The following is a 23,533-nucleotide window of genomic DNA, read 5'->3' as shown; positions in this document are numbered from 1 at the left end:
ATAACTGAGGCTCAAAGATGTGGAGGGACCTGGATCACACAGCTCGTCTGAGACCCAGGCCTGGCTCCTGGGATGGGATCCGCTTATTCCCCTCTGCCTGCCTGGAAAATTCCTCCCCTAGATGTCCACATGAGTTGCTCCCTCACTTCCTTCAGGTCTCTGCTCAAATTTTTACCTTACCAGAGTCCTCCTCTGACCACTCTATACAAAATAGCAACACTACCCCCTCCTCCAACTTCCCCGCTTTCTTGCTTTCCAAAGCACTCATCACCATCTGACAGTCATATTTATTGGCTTATTTGTGCTTTGTCCTTCTTTTTCCACTAGACTCTAAGCCACATGTGGGTAAGGGCTTTATCCATTTCGCTCATTGCTTTATCTCTGGGGTCTAGCATAGTTCCTGGCTTAATAAATATGCATTAAATGGGTGAATGCACAACAGTCTCCAATTCACAGGCCACTGATCTCCCAGCAGTGCCCCCACTCTGTTCACAGACAGAGTGACCTGCTGATCCCCAGTAGCACAGGGTAGGCTGGCCTTCCTTTCCAGCCTTGTGGGGAGTCCAAATTAGGTTCCTTAAATGCAGAGGTGGATGGCTAGGCCTGGGGCCCCATGGTCTCTCCATGTGAAAAGGATAAACAGGGTAGGGTTGTAGGAGTCCTGGATTCAGATCCCACTGTTTTACCACCACCCTGATGGTTTGGGGAAAAGACTGTCACTCTCCAGGACAAGAAGTCCCAACTGTCCCAAGAAGGCCCTTCCAAGAGTCAGGGGCTTTGTACTTGCCGTTCATTTGGCCTGGCTGGCTCCTTCTCAACATTTAGGTCTCTTCTCAAATGTCACCTCCTCAGAGAACCCCCCTAACCTCCCAGGCTAAAGAGGACTCTGCACCCACACAGGTACCTCTCTTCACACCCCATGTTTATTTCTCCCATCACTATTAGTATAAACTATTTTCACTTTTACTGTTCCATTTATCTGTTTATTCATTTACTGTCTGTCTCCACTGTAAGATCTATGAGGGAAGATCTTGTTCTTGTTCTTGTTTACTGTTGTATCTCCAACTGTCTGTCTTGTTTACTGTTGTATCTCCAGCGCCTAGAACAGGGTCTGGCTTATAGTAGGTGCTCAGTAAATATTTGTTGAATTAATGTTCTATATCGTCTCCTTCTAGAAACAGGGAAACTGAGGCCCAAAGGCGGGAAGGGAAATGCCGGAGATAAATTAGCCACAACCTAGAGTAGAAGGCAGTGAGGGCAAGTGGAACTGAAGGTCAGGAGACTATGACCTTGGAGGAGGCCCATGTCTCCAAGCCTCAGTTTCCTCATCTGTACGATGGAGTGAGGCAGTCATGACCACTATCCGAGGGGCCTGGTACTAACGGTACCTAGTACCTAGGAGACCGTGACCATTTCCAGGAATGATATCTGCGGTGCAGCATCTGCGCTTCCCCCAGACACGGCTCGAGTGCCCCAAAAGCCGCAGAAGGAGAAAACTACAGTCCCCATAGTGCCACGGGCGGCGCCTGCGCATGGCTGCCGGCCCGGAGGGCTGCGGGCGCCCTCTAGCGGTACTCTGGCGCAGCGCTCCGCTCCGATCCCCGAGGGGCGGGGGGCTCGCGGCTCAGGCAGTCTGAGCGCGCGGCTGCCGCGGCGGAGCCAAAGCCGGGAGCCCAAGCGGCCGCCGGATCGGAGCCCGCGGGGCCAGCCGCAACCATGGGCAACCGTGGCATGGAGGATCTCATCCCGCTGGTCAACCGGCTGCAGGATGCCTTCTCCGCCATCGGCCAGAACGCGGACCTCGACCTGCCGCAGATCGCCGTGGTGGGCGGCCAGAGCGCCGGCAAGAGCTCGGTGCTCGAGAATTTCGTAGGCAGGTAGGAGCGGCGCGCCCCTGAACTCGGACTCCCCCCGCCCAGGTCCTCCGGGCCTCGCCGCCCGGCCCCGACGGCAGCCCCTGGCGCTGCACCGCGGAAGGCGCGCCCCCCGCTTCCAGCCAGAAGGAGGCGGCCCACCCCCGCCACGAGAGCCCCTCAGGGGCGCAGCGCCCCCGGCTTGTCCGCAAACGTCAAGCCAGCGGCCACGGGATCACGCCCCCCTCCTCCGCCCCATCCTTTGGGGAAGACAGCGAGACCCTGGCAAAGGGCTGTACCCCCAACCCCCCTTGGGTACTGAGGGGCCTGCATTACTCAGCTCCTCCCTTCGGTTCTGGGGGTCTCTTGAGGCGGGCAGCATCCCTGGGGCAGTGCCCCCAACCCCAGGCCCTACGGAGGACAGCTCCCTCCTCTCATGGGAATTCCCGGACCGTGGCAGGGGACCCCCCCCCCCCCCATAGCCCCTGGGAGAGGACATAGCCCCGTGGGCATCGGGGATCAGACGCAGCCTCCCCCCGTCATACACACACCTCTGCGGCTCCAGCCGCCATCCGTGCGCAGCGCGGAAGAGGGGGGCGGCGCGGGTTGCAGGATGAGGAAGAGGACGGGGTGGGGGAGAAACCGCTTCTGATCCTCTACTGAGCAGCCGGCCCCTTGCCCCGCCGCCGCCCCTGGGTGGGGGCACCTGTCAGTGTCGTTCTCCCCTTGGCCTGGCAGAGGGATTGTAATGGAGGGAGAAGGCGGCGGAGGGCAGAGATGACTAAGACAGGGAGGCAGGATGGCGGGGAGGGGGGAGCCATTTGCACAACCTAATCCCCCTCCTATCTCTGATCCCTCAAGGCGCTGGGAGGGCCGGGTGGCAAGGAGTCGGGGGCAACCACAAAGACAAAGGGTGTCCTGGGTTTAGGGAGGCAGGCAGGGTCGTGACCCCCACCCCAGGGTCCCCCAAGAAAGGGGAGGCAGAGATGGCTTTTCGAGTGCTGAGAAGGAGAGAGAGAGAGGATGGCGCTCTCAGCCCGGTGCTGGAGACCGAGTGGGGGCTGGGCAGACTGAGGGGGGGGGGGGCGGGAGAATTGACACTGACCGGCCCACTGTGTCATCTCCCTCCCTCGCCTTCTTCAGAAACCCTAGCTTTGTGCCAATGACCTTCATGGCTAAAGAAGCAAACGACATGTGGGAGAGGGAGGCAGGTAGAGGCTTCCGCCCTCAGAGGGACAGCAGTTCCGGGCGAGACATCCTGGGTCCAAGCCAGCTTCTGCTGTGAAACCTCAGGCGAGTCACTGCCCTCTCAGAGCCTCAGTTTCCCCATCTCTAATATGGACAGTTGGACCGGATGCTTGTTCCTGCCCCACAAATGACCTGGGAAGCCCAGTGTCAACCCCAGGGATGAGAGGGAAGGATCCTGCCTGGAGCTATGAATCTGGGGGGGCGGCCAGGCCCATCTGGTCAGCAGAGGGGGACGCCGTCTGTCTCCCAGGGCCGGGCTCCCAAAGAACCCCCCTCCTAGTCATGTGACCCCCCCAGAGCAGCAGAGGCACAGGCAAGAGACACACAGATGGTCCCCGTCCCTACGCCTGGCTGTCAGAGTGAGGGGGTGGGAGGACCCTGGAGACAATAAAGCCCCGGGGTCTTCGTGCTTTATATGGCACTCGTGGACATCCAGCACTCTCCAGTGTACAAACCATAGGCCTGCCTTTCATCCATTGAACATCTGCTGAACGCCTGCTCTGTGCCTGCTGCATGCCTGCTGCATGCTCTGGGCAGGGGGCACAGAGGGGAAGATGACCCCAGGTCCCATCTGCTGGGCCCTTCCCATGTGCCCCATGCCATGCAATATGGGATGGGTCACAACAGCCCCATGAGGCAGGTACCATGATGCCCATCCTGCAGGTGAGGAAACTGAGACACTGAGGTTAGAGGCCATGTCCAAGGTCACAGGGCCAGGAAGGACAGAATCTATTAGACTCCAATCTGGAGCCTGCACAGCCTCTAAGAGCCCAGCTCTGCACTGAGCAAAGGGACGTGCAGGGGCGTGGACCCCCATTTTCCCCATCTGAGTGATGGGCAGACTGACAGCTGCTGCCCTGCCTTCCTGAGACAGTGGCCATGGGGCTCCAGTGAATTCATGGGTGTAAAAGCCCCCTTTTGTAAACACGTGGGAGGGAGGTGTTGATTGTCAGTTAGGTTTGGGGCCTGCATGTGCCAGGACAGACCAGGCCCCTGCCGTTTCGGAGTTCACTGTCCAGCAGAGAGAGGTGCCAGTAAGTAGACAGCACAGCAGGCCAGCCTGGTCACAGCTGATTTCAGCAACTGTTTGCTTGTTGAGTGGTGGAGTGAGATGTGGATTCTGCCCCAGGAGGCCTGGGCCCTCTTGCAACCCAATACCCTTTGACTGTGGCCCTGCAGGAGGATGCATGGGGTGTACAGGGGCAGAGCAGGGGCCACTGGGCCTGAGGCGGAGGAGTGAGCAGGGAAGCATTACTTGATCCTCATGAAAGCTAGTGAGGAGGCCGGTGTTGGAGTGCAGTCGGGAAACTGAGGTTCACCGGGGCCCCCAGCCAGCCCTGCCTGCTCCGTCATGGGTCCCAACCTCTCTACCTAGCACTAGGTCCCCAGACCCATAAGCATGGTAACAGTGGCTCTGCCTCCTGGGGCTTCCCGGGAGTCAACCCCCCATGGAGAGGAAGTGGAAAATACAACAGAGGAAGCAGAGATTGCTCCAGGCCAGCCCGGGCTCCCGGGCAACCAGGAGGACCCTGTTGTCAGCTCTGCAATGGAGGTGACCCAAGCAGCTGCCCAGGACCCCGCTAGGACTGGTCTGGGTCTATGCTATTTCTTTGTCCCCCTTTTACAGAAGGGAAAACTGAGGCTCATTCATTGAGTCATTCAGCAGATATATGAAGAAGAAAACTGGGGAATGGGGTCAATGCTGGGAGGGAAAAGGGCCACTTTCCACAGGGAGGTCAGAGAAGGTCTCTAGAAGGTGGTGGCATCTGAGAGGAGAACTGAGGGATGAGAAACCACGTGACTATCTGGGGAGAGCATTCTAGGCGGAGGGAACAGCAAACGCAAAGGCCCTGGGGCAGTAATGAATTTGGTGTGTTTGAAGAACAGAAAGGAAGCACTGGGGCTGGTGTTTTGTGAGCAAGGCGGACACAGCATCGGGGAGTAGGCTGGGGCTAGATCTACAAGGCCCTCAGATTATGCTGAGGAGCTGGGTTTGTTTTCATTATTATCAGAAGCTTTTAAGTAATGGAGTGACTTGAGCTGATTCCAGCAAGTATGTGACTTGGGAAGGGGGGCAGGAGACAGATGAGGAGGTTGCTGCGGTGGGCAGAGGTGGCAGGGCCTGGACCAGGGCTTTAGCAGAGAGAGGAGGAGACCTGTGGGGTTCAGGATGTATTTTGGAGGAAAGTCCCACAAAACCTGCTGGTGGATGGGATGTGGAAGGCGAGGAAAGAAGAATCCAAGATGACTTCCGCACCTTTGACCCCAGGTGGTTGTTGGCGCCATTAACAGAGTAGGGAGGAGCCAGTTGCGGGGCTGGGGGTAAGATCAGGAGTTTGGTTTTGAACTCTTTGAGTCTGAGATGTCAGGTGGGCAGTGTGGTGATGCAAGTCGGAAGCTCAGGGGGAAGGCTGGCTGGAAATATAAATTTGGAAGAGATGGGATGTAAACCCGTGAGCATAGATGAGATCATCTTGGGGGTAAGTGCAGACAGAGGAGTGTGCGTGGGCCCCAGGACACCCCAGCATTTTGTGAGCAGATGTCTGGTGCCCTAGGTTTCCCTTTGTCTGCCCCCAGCTGCGTGCCCCCTCCCCACAATACCCATCCGGCGTCAAGTCTGGTGTCCTGGGATAGACTTCCAGCCTCCGACGCCCCTGGCCTTGCTCACCCAGGCATGCTGACATTTGGGCAGTGCCCACCTTCCCTCCCGTTTGGCCCCTGGGGAGGCCAAGGCCAGTGGGAGTGTGGCAGAGGGGCTGAGCGCTCAGGCTCTGGAATCAGACCTGGGTTTGTAGCTTACCTCTGCCACTTACAAGCTGGGCAACATTGGGCATGTTTCTTAAACCCTGCTCGGCTGCTACTTCCTCATCTGTAAAATGGGGATAATAATAGCACCTCCCTCATGGGATTGTGGCGAGTGTTGATGTCATACCCGTGAAGCACTCGGGGTAAGGTCTGGCACAGAGGATGCACCCATTCTGTTCCTGCCTGGGCATAGGTACCAGCTGGGAGGAGGGCCAGGGTGAGGGTGGAGGTGGGAGAATCTCCTCTAGCCAGGGTAGCGAAGGGAGCCTGGGGAGTGAGCCTCTGCCCAGAGCCCACGGGGCAGCCTGGGGGTAGTGTTTTGGGTTTCCCTGGTGACTCTGCCTACCCCTGCTCAGGCTCCCTGCCTCCTACCAATCCCCTTGCCCCTTCCTCTGCATTCGCATCCCAGCACAGACTTGTGCTGGTCTCTGGCGTCAGAGAGCCCAGCCCCTCTCTTGTTCAGCCCCAGCTCCTGCCATGGGGGACAGCCCACTCCCCACTACTAAGATCTGTCGCTTCCTCTGAACACTTCGGGCTACATCTTAGTGGTCCCATTTCCCAGGTTTGGAGACTGAGGCCAAAGATGATTAGGGGATAATTGAGACATCAAAAGTAGAAAGTCACTGACTGGAGGGGGCAGAGAGAACTGACATCTCCTTGGCACTTGCAGCGTGCCAGGCCCTAAGGATACAGCTCTGAAGAAGCCAGACCCACCCCTATTCTGGGGGAGGGGGGGCTGCGGGGGAGGGGGCTCACAGCTGAGCAGGACAGACAGACGCTACATCACACAAAGAGCTCTTTTGTTGTGTGTTGGAAAAAGGGTACCAGGAGCCTCGATTTTGAAGGGAGGGGAGTCGTCAGGGGGCCAGGGAAGGCATTTGAGCATTTAAGTCTGGGCCTGAGCAAAAATAGGACTTGGTCAGGCAAAGGAGTGAACACACTCCATGTGCAGGGTCCCACCTGAGCAAAGGCCCGAGGTGGGAGGGAGCCCAGTGGGTCTGAGAACCCGGACGAAGGGCAGTGAGGAGCAGAGGTCACAGTGAGACCAGGAGGGTCGGGGAGGCGCTGCCGGCCCTTCAGCCATCCCCACCCAGAGAGCCCGCGATGCTGCCGGGCAGCCACACCCTGCTCCCCCTCTCCCTGCTCAGAGCACGCACCTGCCACGCGCCCACAGCCAGACCCGCCAGAGGACGTCTTCCCCAAACCCCCGCCCCACCCAGTGGCCCCAAGGAGCTGGGAATGAAAGGTGACTCTGGCAGACGGCAGCTGATCCCGGCGCCAGAAGAATCGAGTTTCCCAGGCCTTGGCTGGGGTCGGAGGGTCGGAACCTGGCGGGCGGGTGAGGAGGGGCCGGGCGGGAGCTGGAGGCAGCCAGTCACGGACGTGGTGTTATCAGCCCTGGAACAAGAGCAGAAGTGGAGCCCACGTGCCGTATGTCTAAATATTCCTGTTATAAATCAAGCTAAGGAATTGCTAAATACAATACATTCTGCCCTCCCACCTTGACAAACACACCTTCAAAGCAACCTGGCAGGCTGGTGTTGAATATAGAATTTCAGACTCCTCCGAGTTCTGTGATGGGATGGGAAGCGTCTCTCTCCAGGCTGCCCTCATATTCCAGCTCCATCCCCGCCCCCAGAAAGGATCCCCCTTAGCCCCCGGGGTTGCCTCCCCGAAGCGAGGGCCGCCCCCAGTCGGGGCAGAAGCTAGAGGTAGGCTTGAGACCCCTAGGAGGGGTGCACAGGCTCCAGTTGGGCACCTTCCCTTGGTCCTTGGGAACCCCATGCTTCATGGGGAAGGTGAGGCCGGCGATCTCAACTGGGATGGGGTGCAAGGTCAGGGCCCCGATTCCCCAGGTCCAAGGGCAGCGCTGATTATTGTCTTCTTGGAACCAACAACCTGTCAGTAGGAGGAGCATCATCCCAAGTTTTCAGATGGTGAAATGGCACAGAGAGGGTAGGGGACCTGCCTGAAGTCACACAGCGGTGGAATCAGAGGCAGGACAGGAAGCAGCACAGGTCTCCTGCCTCCATGTGAATGCCCACCATCTTCACCCCAACCCATGCGCCTACATCTCCATACACCTCAGCTTCTCCTCCTCTGCTCTCTCTGGTTGTCTCTCGGGCACACTTACCCCCTCCCTGGACTGAAATCTGGCTAGGGAATATGAACTGTTTGCAGCAGTCAGCTCTAGCAACTTGGAATTACTACAGGCAACAGGAAAAAGAGGAATATTGGCCTTGGAAGGTGTTTGAGACAGTCACCTAAATGGCATCTTCCCAGTGCCCTGGCCAGAGGCCCCGGGATCAGCTCCCCCCTCCTCTCTCGTCCTCTCCATCCATTCAGTCTACAAACCCTGTGTATTCTGCCCGAGTCCACCCCCCTCTCTCTACCTTGGCCACCACCACCTTTGTCTTAGCACCTGGGGCAGCCACCTCTCTTGCCATTCTCCGTCTGACAGCACAGAACTCTCTATGGCTTCCCAATCTGATCCCCTCTGCTTGAAGCCCTCCTTAGCCCCCCTGCCCTCCAACCAGAGCCCTAGCTCCTGAGTTGGGACCCTGAGGCCTGCCTTACCCAGCCTGGCTTCCCCTCCAGCCGCTCCCTCCTGGGCCACCTGGGTATCTTGCAGTTCATGGGAAAATGGGCCATCCCTCTCTCTCACTCTCCTGAGTGCCGTTGCGTGTGCTGTTCTCTCTGCCGGTAAGGCTCTTCACCACACCTCCGTCTTCTTCCTCCACTGGCTCAACCTCCAAGTCTCACATCAGCCAACACCTTCTCCAGGATGCCTTCCCTGATCACCCTCCAGCCCATGACCTCCGTGTGTATGGTAGAGCTCAGTTTTTCCAGAATGAGGGACCACAGAGGGAGAAAGAGGCCCATGGCCTTGGGCTGAGAGCTCCCGGCAGAGGAGTTCCAACCAAGGTTACTATGAACATTTTACCTGTTTATTACTGCGTCACTCTTTTTTTTTTTTTTAAACTGTGGGTTTATTTATTTATTTATTTATTTATGGCTGTGTTGGGTCTTCGTTTCTGTGCAAGGGCTTTCTCTAGTTGCGGCAAGTGGGGGCCACTCTTCATCGCCGTGCGCGGGCCTCTCATTATTGCGGCCTCTCTTGTTGCAGAGCACAGGCTCCAGACGCGCAGGCTCAGTAATTGCGGCTCACGGGCCTAGTTACTCCGCGGCATGTGGGATCTTCCCAGACCAGGGCTCGAACCCGTGTCCCCTGCATTGGCAGGCCGGTTCTCAACCACTGCGCCACCAGGGAAGCCCCTGCGTCACTCTTTCATCACTGGTCTTAGCACAGGGAAACAAGGCCACCAAGCAGGATGGGGAGAAACATCTCAGCAGGTGAATGCAATGCTGTCTAGCACACACAGGCACCTAGCACATGACAGGCACTCAGGTGGCTCATGGCATCACCAATGGGCACTCTGTTAGATCCTTCTACAGCCAGGATCTCAAGGCATCCCCTCAACAATCCTAGGAGGGAGTTGCTGGATTGTGTCCCATTTCACTGATGAGGAAACTGAGGTTAGGAGCAGGGAAATAATTTACTGGTGGAGCTGAGATTCCTTCACAGCAAGCTGCTGGTGATAAGAAATAAGGATCCAGATGTAGCTCTGTATTGAGCGACTTGGGAAAAGTTTGTGCTGAGCTGTTAGGCAAGCAGAGCCACTACCCAAGTGTGGCTCAGAGCCCCGGGCACAAGTGGGCATGTGAGGGGCACCTGACTTCATCTCTCTGAGCCTCGGTTTCTTCCCCTTTAAGTTGGGGAAACTGGACATGCCAACCTCCCACAGCCATTCGAGAATCAAACGAGAGGATGCAGATTTCTTAAACAGCTTTATCAAGGTATAATTTACATACCATAAAATTCACCCATTTTTAGTGCACACTTCAATGATTTTTAGCATATTTACAGACTTGTGCAACCATCATCACTATCTAATTTTAGAACACTTCCATCACCCCCAAAAGAAACCTCGTGATGATGCAGATTTTAAAGCCCCCCGCAGAGTCCTTGGCCAGCAGTCAACAATGCATCAGTGTTTGCCATGACTATTATTATAAATGATAAAATGTTTACAGCGGTGAGCCCCAGGTGTTGCAGTGTTGGTTGCTTTCTATTTTTTCAACATTTTATTTATTTATTTATTTTTCTGACTCAATGGTTTGGAACAGCAATTTCTTTTTTTTTTGAATTTTTGAATTTTATTTTATTTATTTTTTATACAGCAGGTTCTTATTAGTTATCCATTTTATGCATATTAGTGTATATATGTCAATCCCAATCCCCCAATTCATCCCACCACCACCACCACCCACCCCCGCCGCTTTCCCCCCTTGGTGTCCATACGTTTGTTCTCTACATCTGTGTCTCTATTTCTGCCCTGCAAACCGGTTCATCTGTACCATTTTTCTAGGTTCCACATATATGTGTTAATTTATGATATTTGTTTTTCTCTTTCTGCCTTACTTCACTCTGTATGACAGTCTCCAGATCCATCCACGTCTCTACAAATGACCCAGTTTCGTTCCTTTTTATGGCTGAGTAATATTCCATTGTGTATATGTGCCACATCTTCTTTATCCATTCGTCTGTCGATGGGCATTTAGGTTGCTTCCATGACCTGGCTATTGTAAATAGTGCTGCTGTGAACATTGGGGTGCATGTGTCTTTTTGAATTATGGTTTTCTCAGGATATATGCCCAGTAGTGGGATTGCTGGGTCGTATGGTAGTTCTATTTTTAGTTTTTTAAGGAACCTCCATACTGTTCTCCATAGTGACTGTATCAATTTACATTCCCACCAACAGTGCAGGAGGGTTCCCTTTTCTCCACACCCTCTCCAGCATCTGTTGTTTGTAGATTTTCTGATGATGCCCATTCTAACTGGTGTGAGGTGATACCTCATTGTAGTTTTGATTTGCATTTCTCTAGTAATTAGTGATGTTGAGCAGCTTTTCATGTGCTTCTTGGCCATCTCAACATTTTATTTTGTGAAAAACATTTTTTCAATCTTATTTTAATTTTTTATTTTTAAAATTAATTTTTATTGGAGTATAGTTGATTTACAATGTTGTGTTAGTTTCTGCTGTACAGCAAAGTGAGTCAGTTATACATATACATGTATCCACTCTTTTTTTAGATTCTATTCCCATATAGGTCATTATAGAGTACTGAGTAAAGTTCCCTGTGCTATACAGTAGGTTCTTATTAGTTATCTATTTTATATATAGTAGTCGAAAGTTTTTTTAAAGGGAGAACATATGATTTTTTAAGGTATGGGCAAAAGAGAAATTGATTTTCATTTTGAAAGTATAAAGTCATCAACACTTGAAGGAAAGGAAAGAGGAAGGAAGGGAGGGAGGCAGGAAGGAAAGAAGCAAAGAAGAAAGGTAGGAAGGATGGAAGGATAAGGTGGAAGGAAAGATCACAGATTTTCTTTTTTTTAAATTAATTAATTAATTATTAACATTTTAAAATTATTTATTTATTTATTTATTTTGGCTGCGTTGGGTCTTTGTTGCCGCGCGCGGGCTTTCTCTAGTTGCGGTGAGCGGGGGCTACTCTTCGTTGTGGTGCGCGGGCTTTTCATTGCGGTGGCTTCTCTTGTTGCAGAGCATGGGCTGTAGGTGCCCGGGCTTCAGGAGTTGTGGCTCAAGGGCTCTGGAGCGCAGGCTCAGTAGTTGTGGCGCACAGGTTTAGTTGCTCCACGGCATGTGGGATCTTACTGGACCAGTGCTCGAACCCGTGTCCCCTGCATTGGCAGGCAGATTCTTAACCACTGTGCCACGAGGGAAGCCCCACAGATTTTCTTTAATGAAGAAAATGGATGTTGTGGAGAGAGCACCGGGCTTGGAGTCCAGAGCCCTGGGCACCAGTCCTACCCTGTCGCCAACTTGCACTGTGAACTTGGGCAACACTCTTCCCCTTTTTATGCCTCGGTTTCCACATCTGTGCAATGAGGGTGATGGTGGGAAAACTGTAGGAGCTTCATCAAATCATTCTTTCGGTCGACAGGGGTGTCCCGAGTGCCCGCTCAGTGCCAGGCTCCGAGATGGTGCTGGGAATACGGTGGTAAACAGGACCAACCCAGCCCCTGCTCTCAGGACATCAGAATATCAGGGGAAGCTAAGGCCAGGGCTGCCCTATAATGTTCAAACCTCAGCTGGAAATTCATGGGCTGTTCAACGAAGTGGGCCGGCCAGGGGCCTCCTGGGGCAGCAGGAACAGAGAGGGACTTGTTGCCTGGCCTCACCTCCTCCCCACTGTGTTTCTTGGCCCATCCACTCCCTCACCTCCACCCTGGATCCCTGCTTCAGAGGGCATCTTACAGCCTGCCTGGCCCCCTTGCCTTCCACTTCCAAGGCAAGGTTTGGCAGGAAATATCCTGGCCTCCGCCCACTCTTCTGGCCAGCCCCCAGGAGACCCACCTTCCAACTCCCTCCCTGCTGCATCAATTGGTGACATGGTTGTGGGAGCCCAGCCTGTGTTCTCAGATTGCTCAACAAGTTATATTTATAATCATTGCTACCATTTATTCAGGCATTAATTTATATAAGCCTCACAGAAACCCATTTTACTGATAAGGAAACTGAGGCTCAGAGAGGCCTGGTCATTTGTCCATAGCCACACAGCTCCTAAGTGGCAGCTCTGACATCCAACGCCTGGCCTGTGTGACATCAGAGCCCAGGAAACAAGAGACTTATAAGGATGACTGCCGCTGGGTACATGCCAGACCAAGCATGCTACTTTCTGCTGTTGTTTACATTCAGCAGGACCTGGAAACCAGGGTTCCAGAGCAATAGTCCCAGATCTCAGATACCAGAGTAGGGGTGGGGTCACTTCGGCCCTTTGGTGTAATTTCTCCAGGCCCCTCTGGGGTGACAGTGCCAATTCAGACAGGGAGTATGTGGTGCCTGGAGGTCGTGAGACATGTTTATTTCATCCTCCCTGTGCTTCGGGTTTGAAGGTACTTCTGCAGATGGCAAGGCAAGGCCTCCCCGGGAAACCACCATCTGTCCAGAATGAGTGGGAGGAGCTGGCCTGTCACCATCCACCCCTCCCACACGTCAATCGAGGCTGGTGGGCCCGGCACACTTTTCTCTGGGCACCTGTTCTGTCCTCCCTCAGGCTAACCAGGAGCTGGGTGGGAGGTGCAGGGGGGCTCTGGCTGGAGGCCAGATCAGGCCCGAATCCCCAGTGGGGAGGCACCAAGGTACACTTTAACAGAGGGCGTGGGGCAGTCTTTCCGGTTGAAAGGCAGGAGCTGTGGAGCCGCTCAGCCGTGCTCGCTCCTCCCAGGGTTGCCTGAGCCCCTACTGTAGCCCAGCCTGTGCCCAGCGTGGGAATCCAACAGGGAGCAAGGCGCTCAGTCTGGACATGGGAACCAGTCTGTGCTTGTCACTGCCTGTCCAGGCATGGGGCTGGAAAGCCGGCCTCCCGGTCCTGGTCCCATCTCGGCCACCTCTCCCACCTCTCCCATTGCTGTGTGGCCTCACAGCTCCCTGGCCTTCTGTGGGCCTCTGTTCCACCCTCTGGACAATGACAGGGGAGTGAGATGTTCTCTGAAAACTGCACCTCCTTGATGTCCATCGTTTCCACCCAACATTCTGTGGTCAGAATCCCAAGATCCAATTCAGTGCCTGAAGTAGGTGAGGCAGAGGGCTCTTCAGGATCTTGGATTCCTTGCTGAAATTTGGGGACCCTCCGAGGGAAGAGACTGAGGACAGGAGGACCTCCTTGACAGGTCCCTCCGGCTGCTGAGCGCCTACTATGTACCAGGCATGGGCTAAGCTCTTTCGGTGAAAGGGCTCCAAGGATCCTCCCGCAGCCGTGCGTGGTAGTATGTGATGCCCGGTTTAGATCATGTGGTTTACAGCTGAGGACCCTGAGGCCCAGAGCGTGAAGCAACTTGCCCCGGGGGCACCAGGCCGGGGAATGGCCAAGGCAGGATTCGAACCCAGGGCCTCTGCCTGGCACTGGCTCCTCATCACTGAGCCAGTGATCCTTAAACTTGACAGGAACATGAAAATCATATGGGGATCGTGTTTAAAATCCAGATTCCCTCCTCCCCTCCCCTGCCCCCCGAGATTCTAACCCAGCCTGTCTGAGGAATGTGCATTTGAACAAGCTGCCTGGGGAACTCTGACACAGACTGTGTGAGGGCCTCCCTTTGAGAACCTGGGCCAGGGCCAAGATGGGACCCCTCCCCACCTGGGCACCCTATCCCCACCCCGGCCCTGGGAGATCCTGGTCTGAGGAGGCTCTCTGCTCCCACACATGGCCCTGTGCTCTAATCTCGGCTTCCCATAAGCTGCTTGTCCTTTAAGTAGCCCTGGGAGGCAGCAACTCGGAGCAGGCTGGCACAGACCCTTGACCACCCCTCCAGCTGGGCCCTGGGCTCCCCACACCCTCTATGTGGCACCTCAGGGACCTCCGCCCCTCAGGCCTGCCAGGGCCAGGTGGGCCCATCTGTGTGAGGGGCGGAGGGGTGCTCTCAGGGAAGAGCTCCAGGGAAGGTTCATGTCTCTGCATGGGGAGGGGGCTCTCTGTGGGGAGTCCCATCCTTCCCAGCCCCTCCTGCAGTTTCCATGGCAACTACTGTTGCCATGGTACTGCTGGGTGAGGAGCTGGTGGGGAAGAAGGTAGACACCAGGCCCCCAGGCCCACCCCAGCCTCTGTGAGAACAGATGTCCTACCTCCACAGCCCTGAGGGATCCCAAGTACTAGGGGCTCACCCCTGCAAAGGCATCAGCGAATAAAGGATGGGAGAGACAGAGACAGGAAGCTCCCTCCCTGCTCGCCTCCCCCCCAGTTAATCACCTCCCTCTCTGTGCTGCCTGGTGCACCTCCATTCCAGCACATGTCACACTGCATTGCATTATCTGTTTACTTCTGTCTCTCCCACCATGCTGTGAGCTCCTCGGGGTGGGAACTGTCTGACTCATCTCCTCCGATCCCCAGGGCCCAGCACAGAGCCTGGCACAGAGCAGCTGCTCCCAAATATGTTCTAGACTGAATTTAATTGAATTACATAAAAAACCAAGTCTGGCTCCTCAGGTTTTGGGGGCAGCAGAGTTTGATGGGAAAGTTCACAGGCTCTGGAGTTCAACAGCACCAGGATTGAATCCCAGCTCTGCCATTCCTCATTGGGTGAACTTGGCCAAGTCACTTCACCTTTCTGAGCCTCAGTTGCCTCATCTGTAAAATGATCATTTCCATATGAGAGCACTTTTTGAGGACTTGGGAATTCAGTGCCCATTTATTAAGGACGTCTTGTGTGCTAAGCCTTGTGCTGAGCCATGGGATACAGCGACAGACAGAAAGATGCAAGCCCACCCTTCTGAAGCTCACAGTCTTGCACAAATGAAAAGCATTTGCCTGGCACCTAGAAATGATGGATAAATGCAGGATTTATCATTCTCCTTCCCCATAAGGTGGCTGACTCCTCCCCATTAGCCTCTGCTCTCCCCAGAGGTGGGGCAAGGTGAGAACAGGGGATGGAAGAGGCCTCCCCAGGGCCCCCAGATGAGGCCTTGAACCCAGAAACCTGGGCCTACTCTGTTGTCCTCAAACTCTCTGCCCCAAACCTGCTTTGTGAGTCCGGGTCAGGCTCTGGGCTGGGGGCAGGGGACCCATGTTCATGATCTGGCTGTGTCCCAGCCCTATAGGATCTTTTTTTTTTTTTTTTTTTTTTTTATTTTTGGCTGTGTTGGGTCTTCGTTGCTGCACGCGGGCTTTCTCTAGTTGCAGCAAGCGGGGGCTACTCTTCGTTGCGGTGCGCGGGCTTCTCATTGCAGTGGCTTCTCTTGTTGCGGAGCACGGGCTCTAGGCGCACGGGCTTCAGTAGTTGTGGCTCACGGGCTCAGTAGTTGTGGCTCGCGGGCTCTAGAGCACAGGCTCAGCAGTTGTGGCACACGGGCTTAGTTGCTCCGTGGCATGTGAGATCTTCCTGGGCCAGGGCTCGGACCCGTGTCCCCTGCATTGGCAGGTGGATTCTTAACCACTGCGCCACCTGGGAAGTCCCCCCTATAGGATCTTGAGTGTATCCTTTCCCCTCCCTGGGCCTCCATGTGCCTCTCCATGAATGAGGTGACTGGCCAGATCTCTGTGGTCCCTCAGGCTCTGGCCTGCTCCCCCCTTTCCTGAGTCCTGGGAATCCCATAACTGTGATCCCAACAGCCTGATCCCTGGAGAGGCCTCCACCCTCCTTCTTGTGCTGGCCTGGGTGGGGCCGTGGGTGGGTGGGTGGGGAGATGAGAAGAGCTGACAGGACAGAGAGAAGTGGCACCCTCAAGAGTTAGCTGAAAGGACTGCTGAGGTTGACAGTGACACAGCAGATGTCTGAGGAATAGACATCAGGTCTAGGGGCATGAGGTGACTTTGGGACGCCTCAGTCCAGTCCTTCAAAGGGAGCTGGGTCTTCAGGGAGTTGAAGGGCAGAAAGCTTTCACCAGAGAGTCAAACAGATCTGTGCCCAGGGTCTGGTAGATACTGGCTGGGCTACCTGAATGTCTCTGAGCCTCAGTTTCCTCGTCTGTAAAATGGGGATAATAACAGTGTCTTCCTCATGAGGCTATTGTGTGGAGTCCAGGAGATATTGCCCACGAAGAGCCTGGCATGCAGTAGGTAATTAAGGAGCATGAGTTCTTTTCCTTGCCTCCTCCTTCCCCCCATCCCCCTCATCCTCAACCCCAGCCAGATGGGGCCCAGGGAAGGGGAAGTGAGATGCTGCCTTTCCCCACAGCGGAAGGGGGGGGGAGGAGGTGCAACTCTGTTTCCTTGGCATCCACTCTGTGGCCACTGGACGCTTGGGCACGTGGGGTGGGGCACCTCATGCCTCCGTTTCTCCTGAGTTGAATGGCAGTGGCTGGGTTGGGGCAGGGACTTCCTGTTGGCTCAGAATTAACACAGGGCAGACCTGAGAGAGGTCTGGGGGTCAGTTTTGAGGCTCCCAGTGGCAGGACAAGTGCCCCTGGGACAGAGGGAGCCTCCTCAGACCTTGCCCCTCTTCTCACCCCCAACTCACTGCAGGGACTTCCTGCCCCGAGGATCTGGCATTGTCACCCGACGCCCCCTGGTCCTGCAGCTGGTCAATGCTACCACAGGTATGGGCTTCCCCTCTTTGGGCCTCATTCCCCGTCCGAGAACAGCGGGGATAAAAATGCGTAACAGAGAGGTGGCTTTGCGTGGGGGGAGGGAGAAGAAGGCAAATGTTTTGTGTGTGTGTATGGTGTGGGCGGGTGTCTTTTCCCAGCAGAAGATGGGACCCAGGTGGGTTCCGGCTATTATGATGCTTACTCCCCCTTGCCCCCCTCCTTCTGGGGCAGAATATGCCGAGTTCCTGCACTGCAAGGGCAAGAAATTCACCGACTTCGAGGAGGTGCGCCAGGAGATTGAGGCTGAGACCGACCGGGTGACTGGCACTAACAAGGGCATCTCTCCGGTGCCCATCAACCTCCGCGTCTACTCGCCGCACGGTGAGAAGACCTGGCCCTGGCCCCGCCCCCAGCCTCTCGGCTTCGTCTCTGAGCCCCGCCCCTTGGGAACCATCTTCTTGGCCCCGCCCCTTAGCTGGCACCTCCTCAAGGGCTTCACTCCTCCTGCAGACTCCGCCCCCACAGCGACTCCTCCTCTGCGTATCCTACCCCTAGTCCCACACTGCCACGGCTCCGCCCACCCCTGGCCACGCCTCCAACGGGCCTCCGTTTAGCCCTTCGCGTTTCCCTAACCCCACCCACCTACGGCCACACTCCCTAACAGATTCTCTCTAAGCCCGGCCCTGTTCCTTAATCCGCCCGCCCCCGGCCACGCCCCTCGCCTTGAGCCCGCCCTCTCGCCGCCCTGTCCAGTGCTGAACCTGACCTTAGTGGACCTGCCCGGAATGACCAAGGTCCCAGTGGGGGACCAACCTCCCGACATCGAGTTCCAGATCCGGGACATGCTTATGCAGTTCGTCACCAAGGAGAATTGCCTCATCTTGGCCGTGTCCCCAGCCAACTCCGACCTGGCCAACTCCGATGCCCTCAAGGTCGCCAAGGAGGTGGACCCCCAGGGTAGGTTTTCACAGGTAGCCGATGCGCAAGGCCCTGGGGGTCTATTCACAGCGTAAGGGGGAGCCGCTGGAGGGTCTAAGCGAATAGGGCTGGGATCAGATTTATGCCTTTAAAAATCATTTTGGCTACTGTGGAGAATGAATGAGGCGGGGAGAGCAGAGGCAGGCAGTGGGTAAGGGAGGGAGTGGGCTGGGAGATGGGGGGGGAGTGGGGTGGGATTGGGAGTGCCTGGGGCGCCTGTGTGAGGGCAAGTGCAGATGTAGACAACCCTCTCCTGCCACCCCCAGGTCAGCGCACCATCGGGGTCATCACTAAGCTGGACCTGATGGACGAGGGCACAGATGCCCGTGATGTTCTGGAGAACAAGCTGCTCCCGCTGCGCAGAGGTCGGCAGGCCACACACCTGACCCACCCCACTGCCCCTCCTCGTAACACTGCCCCCCCACCCCCCGCAAGGCTGGTTGCCCCTGACCCCCACCCCATCCACAGGCTACATTGGAGTGGTGAACCGGAGCCAGAAGGACATCGATGGTAAGAAAGATATCACGGCTGCCTTGGCTGCTGAACGCAAGTTCTTCCTCTCCCACCCTTCCTACCGCCACTTGGCTGACCGCATGGGCACGCCCTACCTGCAGAAGGTCCTTAACCAGGTAGGGGCTCAGGCCAGGATGAGGCCTGGGGAAACCAGCATGAGAACAGAATCATTTAAGCGTATTTTGTGAGGGTTGCCCACTGTCCCACAGTGAGGTAGCGCCAGAGCTTTGCTGACCGTTCGCTGTCTGGGGCCAGGAAGGGGAGCCCTAGGAACGCCCCAGAATGGAGAGAAGTCCAAGACCTTGTGTGGAGGGTGGCATTGACAAGGGCTTGGGCTTGGGGACTAGGATTGGAGTATGGTTGGCTAAAGACCTTTGTTCCTTCTGAAATGGGGAGAGGCTGATCTGCGGAGGGGGTGATCCCAGGGGCTTCCCTAGGATGTTTCTCCATCTGGAATGGGGCTTCCAGAATTACTGAGGGGGGTGTGTGTGTATATGTGTTGACAGTAGGAAGGCAGTGTGGCATGGGACAAAACTGGGGTCTCTGGAGGCCACATACCTGGGTTCCAGTCTCAGCTTTGTCACTCACCCACCAAGACTCTCCAGCTCTCTGAGCCTCTATTTCTGCATCTGTAAAACGGTGATAATGGTGATGAGACCTGTTTCTTAGGGTCATTCTGCAGTTCAGGGAGATACTGTGTGTGGGGACCTAACCAGAGTGAGCCTCAGAACTTGAGAATTACCTTAAGGGAGGCCTTAAACCCAAAGGGCACAAGGGGGCAGTCTTCCAGCCATCACTGCCCCTGATTCATTTCATCTGGCTCTTGTGGTGTCTAAAACTATTAAATAAGTCAAAAACAGGTAATTTCAAATAAAAATCTAGATTTCTGGCTTCTACTGAAAATGGAGTTATTGACTCATTAATTCAATTAATACACCTCTGTGAGCACCTACTGTGTGCCAGTCCCTGCCCTCAGGCAGCTTTCATTCTGGTGGGCAGGACAGCAGTGGGCAGGGCTGTGGCTCTGCACCTCACCACGTCCACATGGGCCCCAGACATCCTGGCCCCTGCCTGGTCCTGTGGGCATTCTGGGTCTGTGACCATGGCCTTAACCCTTTCCTCGCCCCCACCGCCAGCAACTGACAAACCACATCCGGGACACGCTGCCAGGGCTGCGGAACAAGCTTCAGAGCCAGCTGCTGTCCATTGAGAAGGAGGTGGAGGAGTACAAGAACTTCCGCCCTGATGACCCAGCGCGCAAGACCAAGGCTCTGCTGCAGTGAGGCCCTCCCCAACCCCTGACTCCCCATTATGGGGCTGCCCCTCCCCCCAGCCTCTCAGCACAGGGCTCTCCCAGGGCTCCCTGCACTGGGTTGCTGCTGCCCCCTCAGGTCATACCACTGTCTCCCCAGGATGGTCCAGCAATTTGCTGTAGACTTTGAGAAGCGCATTGAGGGCTCAGGGGACCAGATCGACACCTATGAACTGTCGGGGGGAGCTCGCATCAACCGGATCTTCCATGAGCGCTTCCCCTTTGAGCTGGTCAAGGTAGGCAGACCCCCCAGGGGCAGGAGGGCTCAGGACTATCCTCCCACCCACCTACCTAAGACTCTCTCATGCGTACGTGTGCTGACCCCACAAGAGGCCCTGATGCCCAGCTCTGGGAGTGAGGTGGACCCTGTTTGACCTCCCAGGTAGCAGAACAGGCCCTGACCAGCCATCTCTTTGTCTCCTACATAGATGGAGTTTGACGAGAAGGAACTCCGAAGGGAGATCAGCTATGCCATCAAGAATATACATGGCATTAGGCACGTATTGGGACCGGGGAGGGGAGCTGAACCCTGGAAGGCAGGAGGGGTCTAGTGCAGAGACAGAGGGAGTGATGGAGTGAGCCTCCCTCAGGAAGGACCAAGAGCCCTACCTAGTCCCCAGTCTCCTCAACCCCGACTTTCTGGCTCCCAGCTTGGACAGGCTCTGGATAGGGGAGGTGGATGGGAGACCCAGGCCACCCCCCTACCTGCAGCCTGCTACCCTCCTTTGCTTGTCCCTGGGAGCGGCCCGGAGGCTAGACCAGTGGGGTAGAGCCCGAGACACAGGTGGCTGGGGAAGCACCCTTCGGGCTTGGGCCCCCTGCCCATCCCCAGGGTAGGACAGCTCCCCCCGGTGCTATCCAGCGCAAAGCTGCCCAAACCACTGGGTGAGGCCTGGGGCGGAGCATCAGGTGTTAGTCTGTGAACCTTTTATGATGGGATGAGGCCTCTCAACCCTCCAGACCCGCCCACAGTCCCATTAGCCCCAAGTTGGCCCCATTCCACCCCACTTCCCTCCTCCTAGCCAACCCCAAGGCCTGTGGAGCCGGGACAAAGACTGGAAAATAGACTGTTCCTTAAAAAGCTTAGCCCTGCTCCAGGGACCCAGATCTACACTGTCCATTCAACAAGAAAATTTAAAGCACCTGCTATGTGCCAGGCAGTGAACAAGACTAAAATGTCACTGCTTTCATGCAGGTTCAATTCCAAGGTTTGGCATGGAATTTACAGACTGCATTGGCTAAGGCACAAAAAAGAAAAAAAATCTGTTTCCTAGTCTTAAAATAAAATGCTTTATTCCCAGAAAGGCTCTTAAAGAAAACCCAGTTTGACAGTTTTCAAACCATTTCTAGCCATAGAACATTTTGTATGAGCAGAATCTGAAGACAAAGCAGGACAAATGCAACAGTTATAAGCAGACCTTGTCTTGTCCTAAAGAGCTTCGATTGAAAGGCCTTCATCAGAATCCCTCCTGCCCATTTTACAGATGGGGACACTGAAGTCCAGAGAGGGGTAGTGGGAAGACCCCGAGGGCAGAGCTCAGGGGGGCGGGGCGGGGCCCTGGCCTGGTGCTCCTGGCAGGAGCCGGTCTGTGACACCATGCCCTTCTTCCGCTCCGGGCGTTCAGAACGGGGCTCTTTACCCCAGACATGGCCTTTGAGACCATTGTGAAAAAGCAGGTGAAGAAGATCCGAGAACCGTGTCTCAAGTGTGTGGACATGGTTATCTCGGAGCTAATCAGCACCGTTAGACAGTGCACCAAGAAGGTAACCAGCTGCCCGGCCAGCCCCTGCCTCTGCCCCGCCCTGCTCTGCTGCCAGGCGCTCCTTCCCCACCTCCCCCAGTGCCTCCTGGTAGCATGTACAGACCTCAGCGGGGTGGGGGAGGCAGGCCACCACAGTCCAGGAGAGGGGGACTCTCTGAGGGGGCCTCACCCAGCCCCGTCCCCCAGACCAGGGGAACCAAGGGATTAGACATTGGAAAGACAGGTATGATGGTGGTAATTTGCCCTGAGAGCCCACCAAGAGCTCCCCCAGCTCAGGAAGAAGAGGGGACCCTGAGCCCCCTCCCTGCTCTCAGAGGTGGGGTCATCTTTGGGGGCTCCAGGGAGGGGTCTTGGGGAAGTCTTGTCCCTGGAGACAGATGAAGTACAGGACCTTCTTGGGTGCTGCCCTAGGGGCCTGGACAGCCAGAGGGATTCAGAGGACCCAGGTCAAGCAGGTACCCTGACTCCCCACTGTCCTTCATCTTCCCCATCTCACGCCATCCTCACTCAGGACCCTCACTCAGGACCCTCACTCAGGACCTTCCCCGTCCCTTCCATCCACATCCAGCCTTCCAGGGACAGAGCCCCCTCTGCTATGTCATTTGAGCCTCACAGAGCCACTCAAGGAGGGCACGGCAGGGCAGGGAGGATGGCACCCATTTCACAGCAGGAAAACTGAGGCTCGGGAGATCAAGTGACTTGCCCGAGGTCATATGAGCTAGGAGGTGGCAGAGCTGTTACTTGGAGCCAAGGCTTTGGACTCCAAGTCCAGTGCTCGTTTGATTCCACCCCCAGACTCCCTTCCTTTCCCCTCCCCACTGCTGCCCTGGCCCCTCTCTATCACCATCTCCACTCTTTCTGTCTTTCCTCTTCTCTCTCTCTGTCTTTCCAAACTGAGCTCCTCCAGACTCCTTAGGAGGAGAGGCAAAGGATGCCCCTTGAGGAGAAAGGGAAGGGCAGGAGTAGAGCAGGGAGCTGGAGAATGGCGATCAGGCAGCTACACAGCAACTCCAGGAGGCATCATCTGCCCCATAGTCTATGGAAATGGAGCCCCCTGGAGTTGTGCAGTGCACAGCCTGGGCAGCTGAATGCAACAACCTTGGTGGAGAATAGGGAATGGTGCTGGGCTTTGGAGTCGGGATGAAGCGAATACAGGAGGTTCTGGGAAACCTAGAATTGAACAGAATGTGGGTGAGTGGGGTCCTGGCCTGGGTCAGCTCCTCAGCAGGACGGCATAGGAAAAGGACAAAGACGGCATAGGAAAAGAGAGAGAGGGCAGGCTCAGTGTAGCTGAAGAGTGGGGGAGAGGAGGGAGGCAAGCCCTGGGGAGAGAATATGAACTCAGTAAGTGCCCTTGGATGGGGCAGGAGCTTGGTCCCTCAGACCCCTCCCACGCCCTCAGAGCCCTGGGGGTTGCTTGGCAGCACCTGGGAGGTGCCAATCCAGGTGGCGGCAGGAGGGTCAGGTCCCACGCTCACATTGTCTTCTCTTCTCTCTCTCTTTCTCTGTGTCGGTGTCTCTCTCTCTTCCCTCGTGTCCGTGCCATCCTCCACCCCGGACCCTGGCCCTGCTTGGCTTTCACTCCCCTCCTTCTCCTCGCCCGCCCACCCCCGGCTGCTCCTCCTCCTGTTCCCCTCCTCCTCCCCGGGTGCAGGACAGGCCTCTTCACACCTGACCTCGCTTTTGAAGCCACAGTGAAAAAGCAGGTGCAGAAGCTTAAAGAGCCCAGTATCAAGTGTGTGGATATGGTAGTCAGTGAGCTCACGGCCACCATCAGAAAGTGTAGCGAAAAGGTATGATGGCCGCCCGGGAGGGGCTGGGCCTGGCCACCCCTTCCTCATGGCCAGGGCCTCCCGTGGGCAAGAACCAACTGCTGAGCAAGCCCGGAAGCCTCTCAGCCACCCAGGTGGACCCAGACGCCCAGGCCGGCCGGGGTGATTCCTGGCCCCA

General features: G+C 55.8%; 1 protein-coding gene across 7 annotated transcripts in view; it reads left to right on the top strand.

Moving 5' to 3' along the window:
- Positions 1-1,716: 1,716 nt before the first annotated feature.
- Positions 1,717-23,533, top strand: part of DNM1 (dynamin 1) — a 44,746-nt gene continuing 22,929 nt past the window's right edge. For 5 of the 7 annotated variants that reach the window (XM_061199851.1, XM_061199848.1, XM_061199849.1 and 2 more), the window contains exons 1-10: positions 1,717-1,877; positions 16,953-17,026; positions 17,249-17,398; positions 17,771-17,974; positions 18,262-18,360; positions 18,464-18,624; positions 19,645-19,787; positions 19,921-20,056; positions 20,249-20,316; positions 21,446-21,584. In XM_061199851.1, coding sequence (XP_061055834.1) covers positions 1,717-1,877; positions 16,953-17,026; positions 17,249-17,398; positions 17,771-17,974; positions 18,262-18,360; positions 18,464-18,624; positions 19,645-19,787; positions 19,921-20,056; positions 20,249-20,316; positions 21,446-21,584 — 1,335 coding nt within the window. Of the gene's footprint in view, positions 1,878-16,952; positions 17,027-17,248; positions 17,399-17,770; positions 17,975-18,261; positions 18,361-18,463; positions 18,625-19,644; positions 19,788-19,920; positions 20,057-20,248; positions 20,317-21,445; positions 21,585-23,237; positions 23,377-23,533 lie in introns of all 7 variants that reach the window. The other 2 variants (XM_061199853.1, XM_061199855.1) reach the window with 1 other exon arrangement.

This window comes from Eubalaena glacialis, chromosome 9, assembly GCF_028564815.1.
Source record: "Eubalaena glacialis isolate mEubGla1 chromosome 9, mEubGla1.1.hap2.+ XY, whole genome shotgun sequence".
Classification (NCBI taxonomy): Eukaryota; Metazoa; Chordata; class Mammalia; order Artiodactyla; family Balaenidae; genus Eubalaena; species Eubalaena glacialis.
The sequence above is the reverse complement of the archived record's forward strand: the minus strand, read 5'-3'. Positions and strand labels throughout refer to the sequence as shown.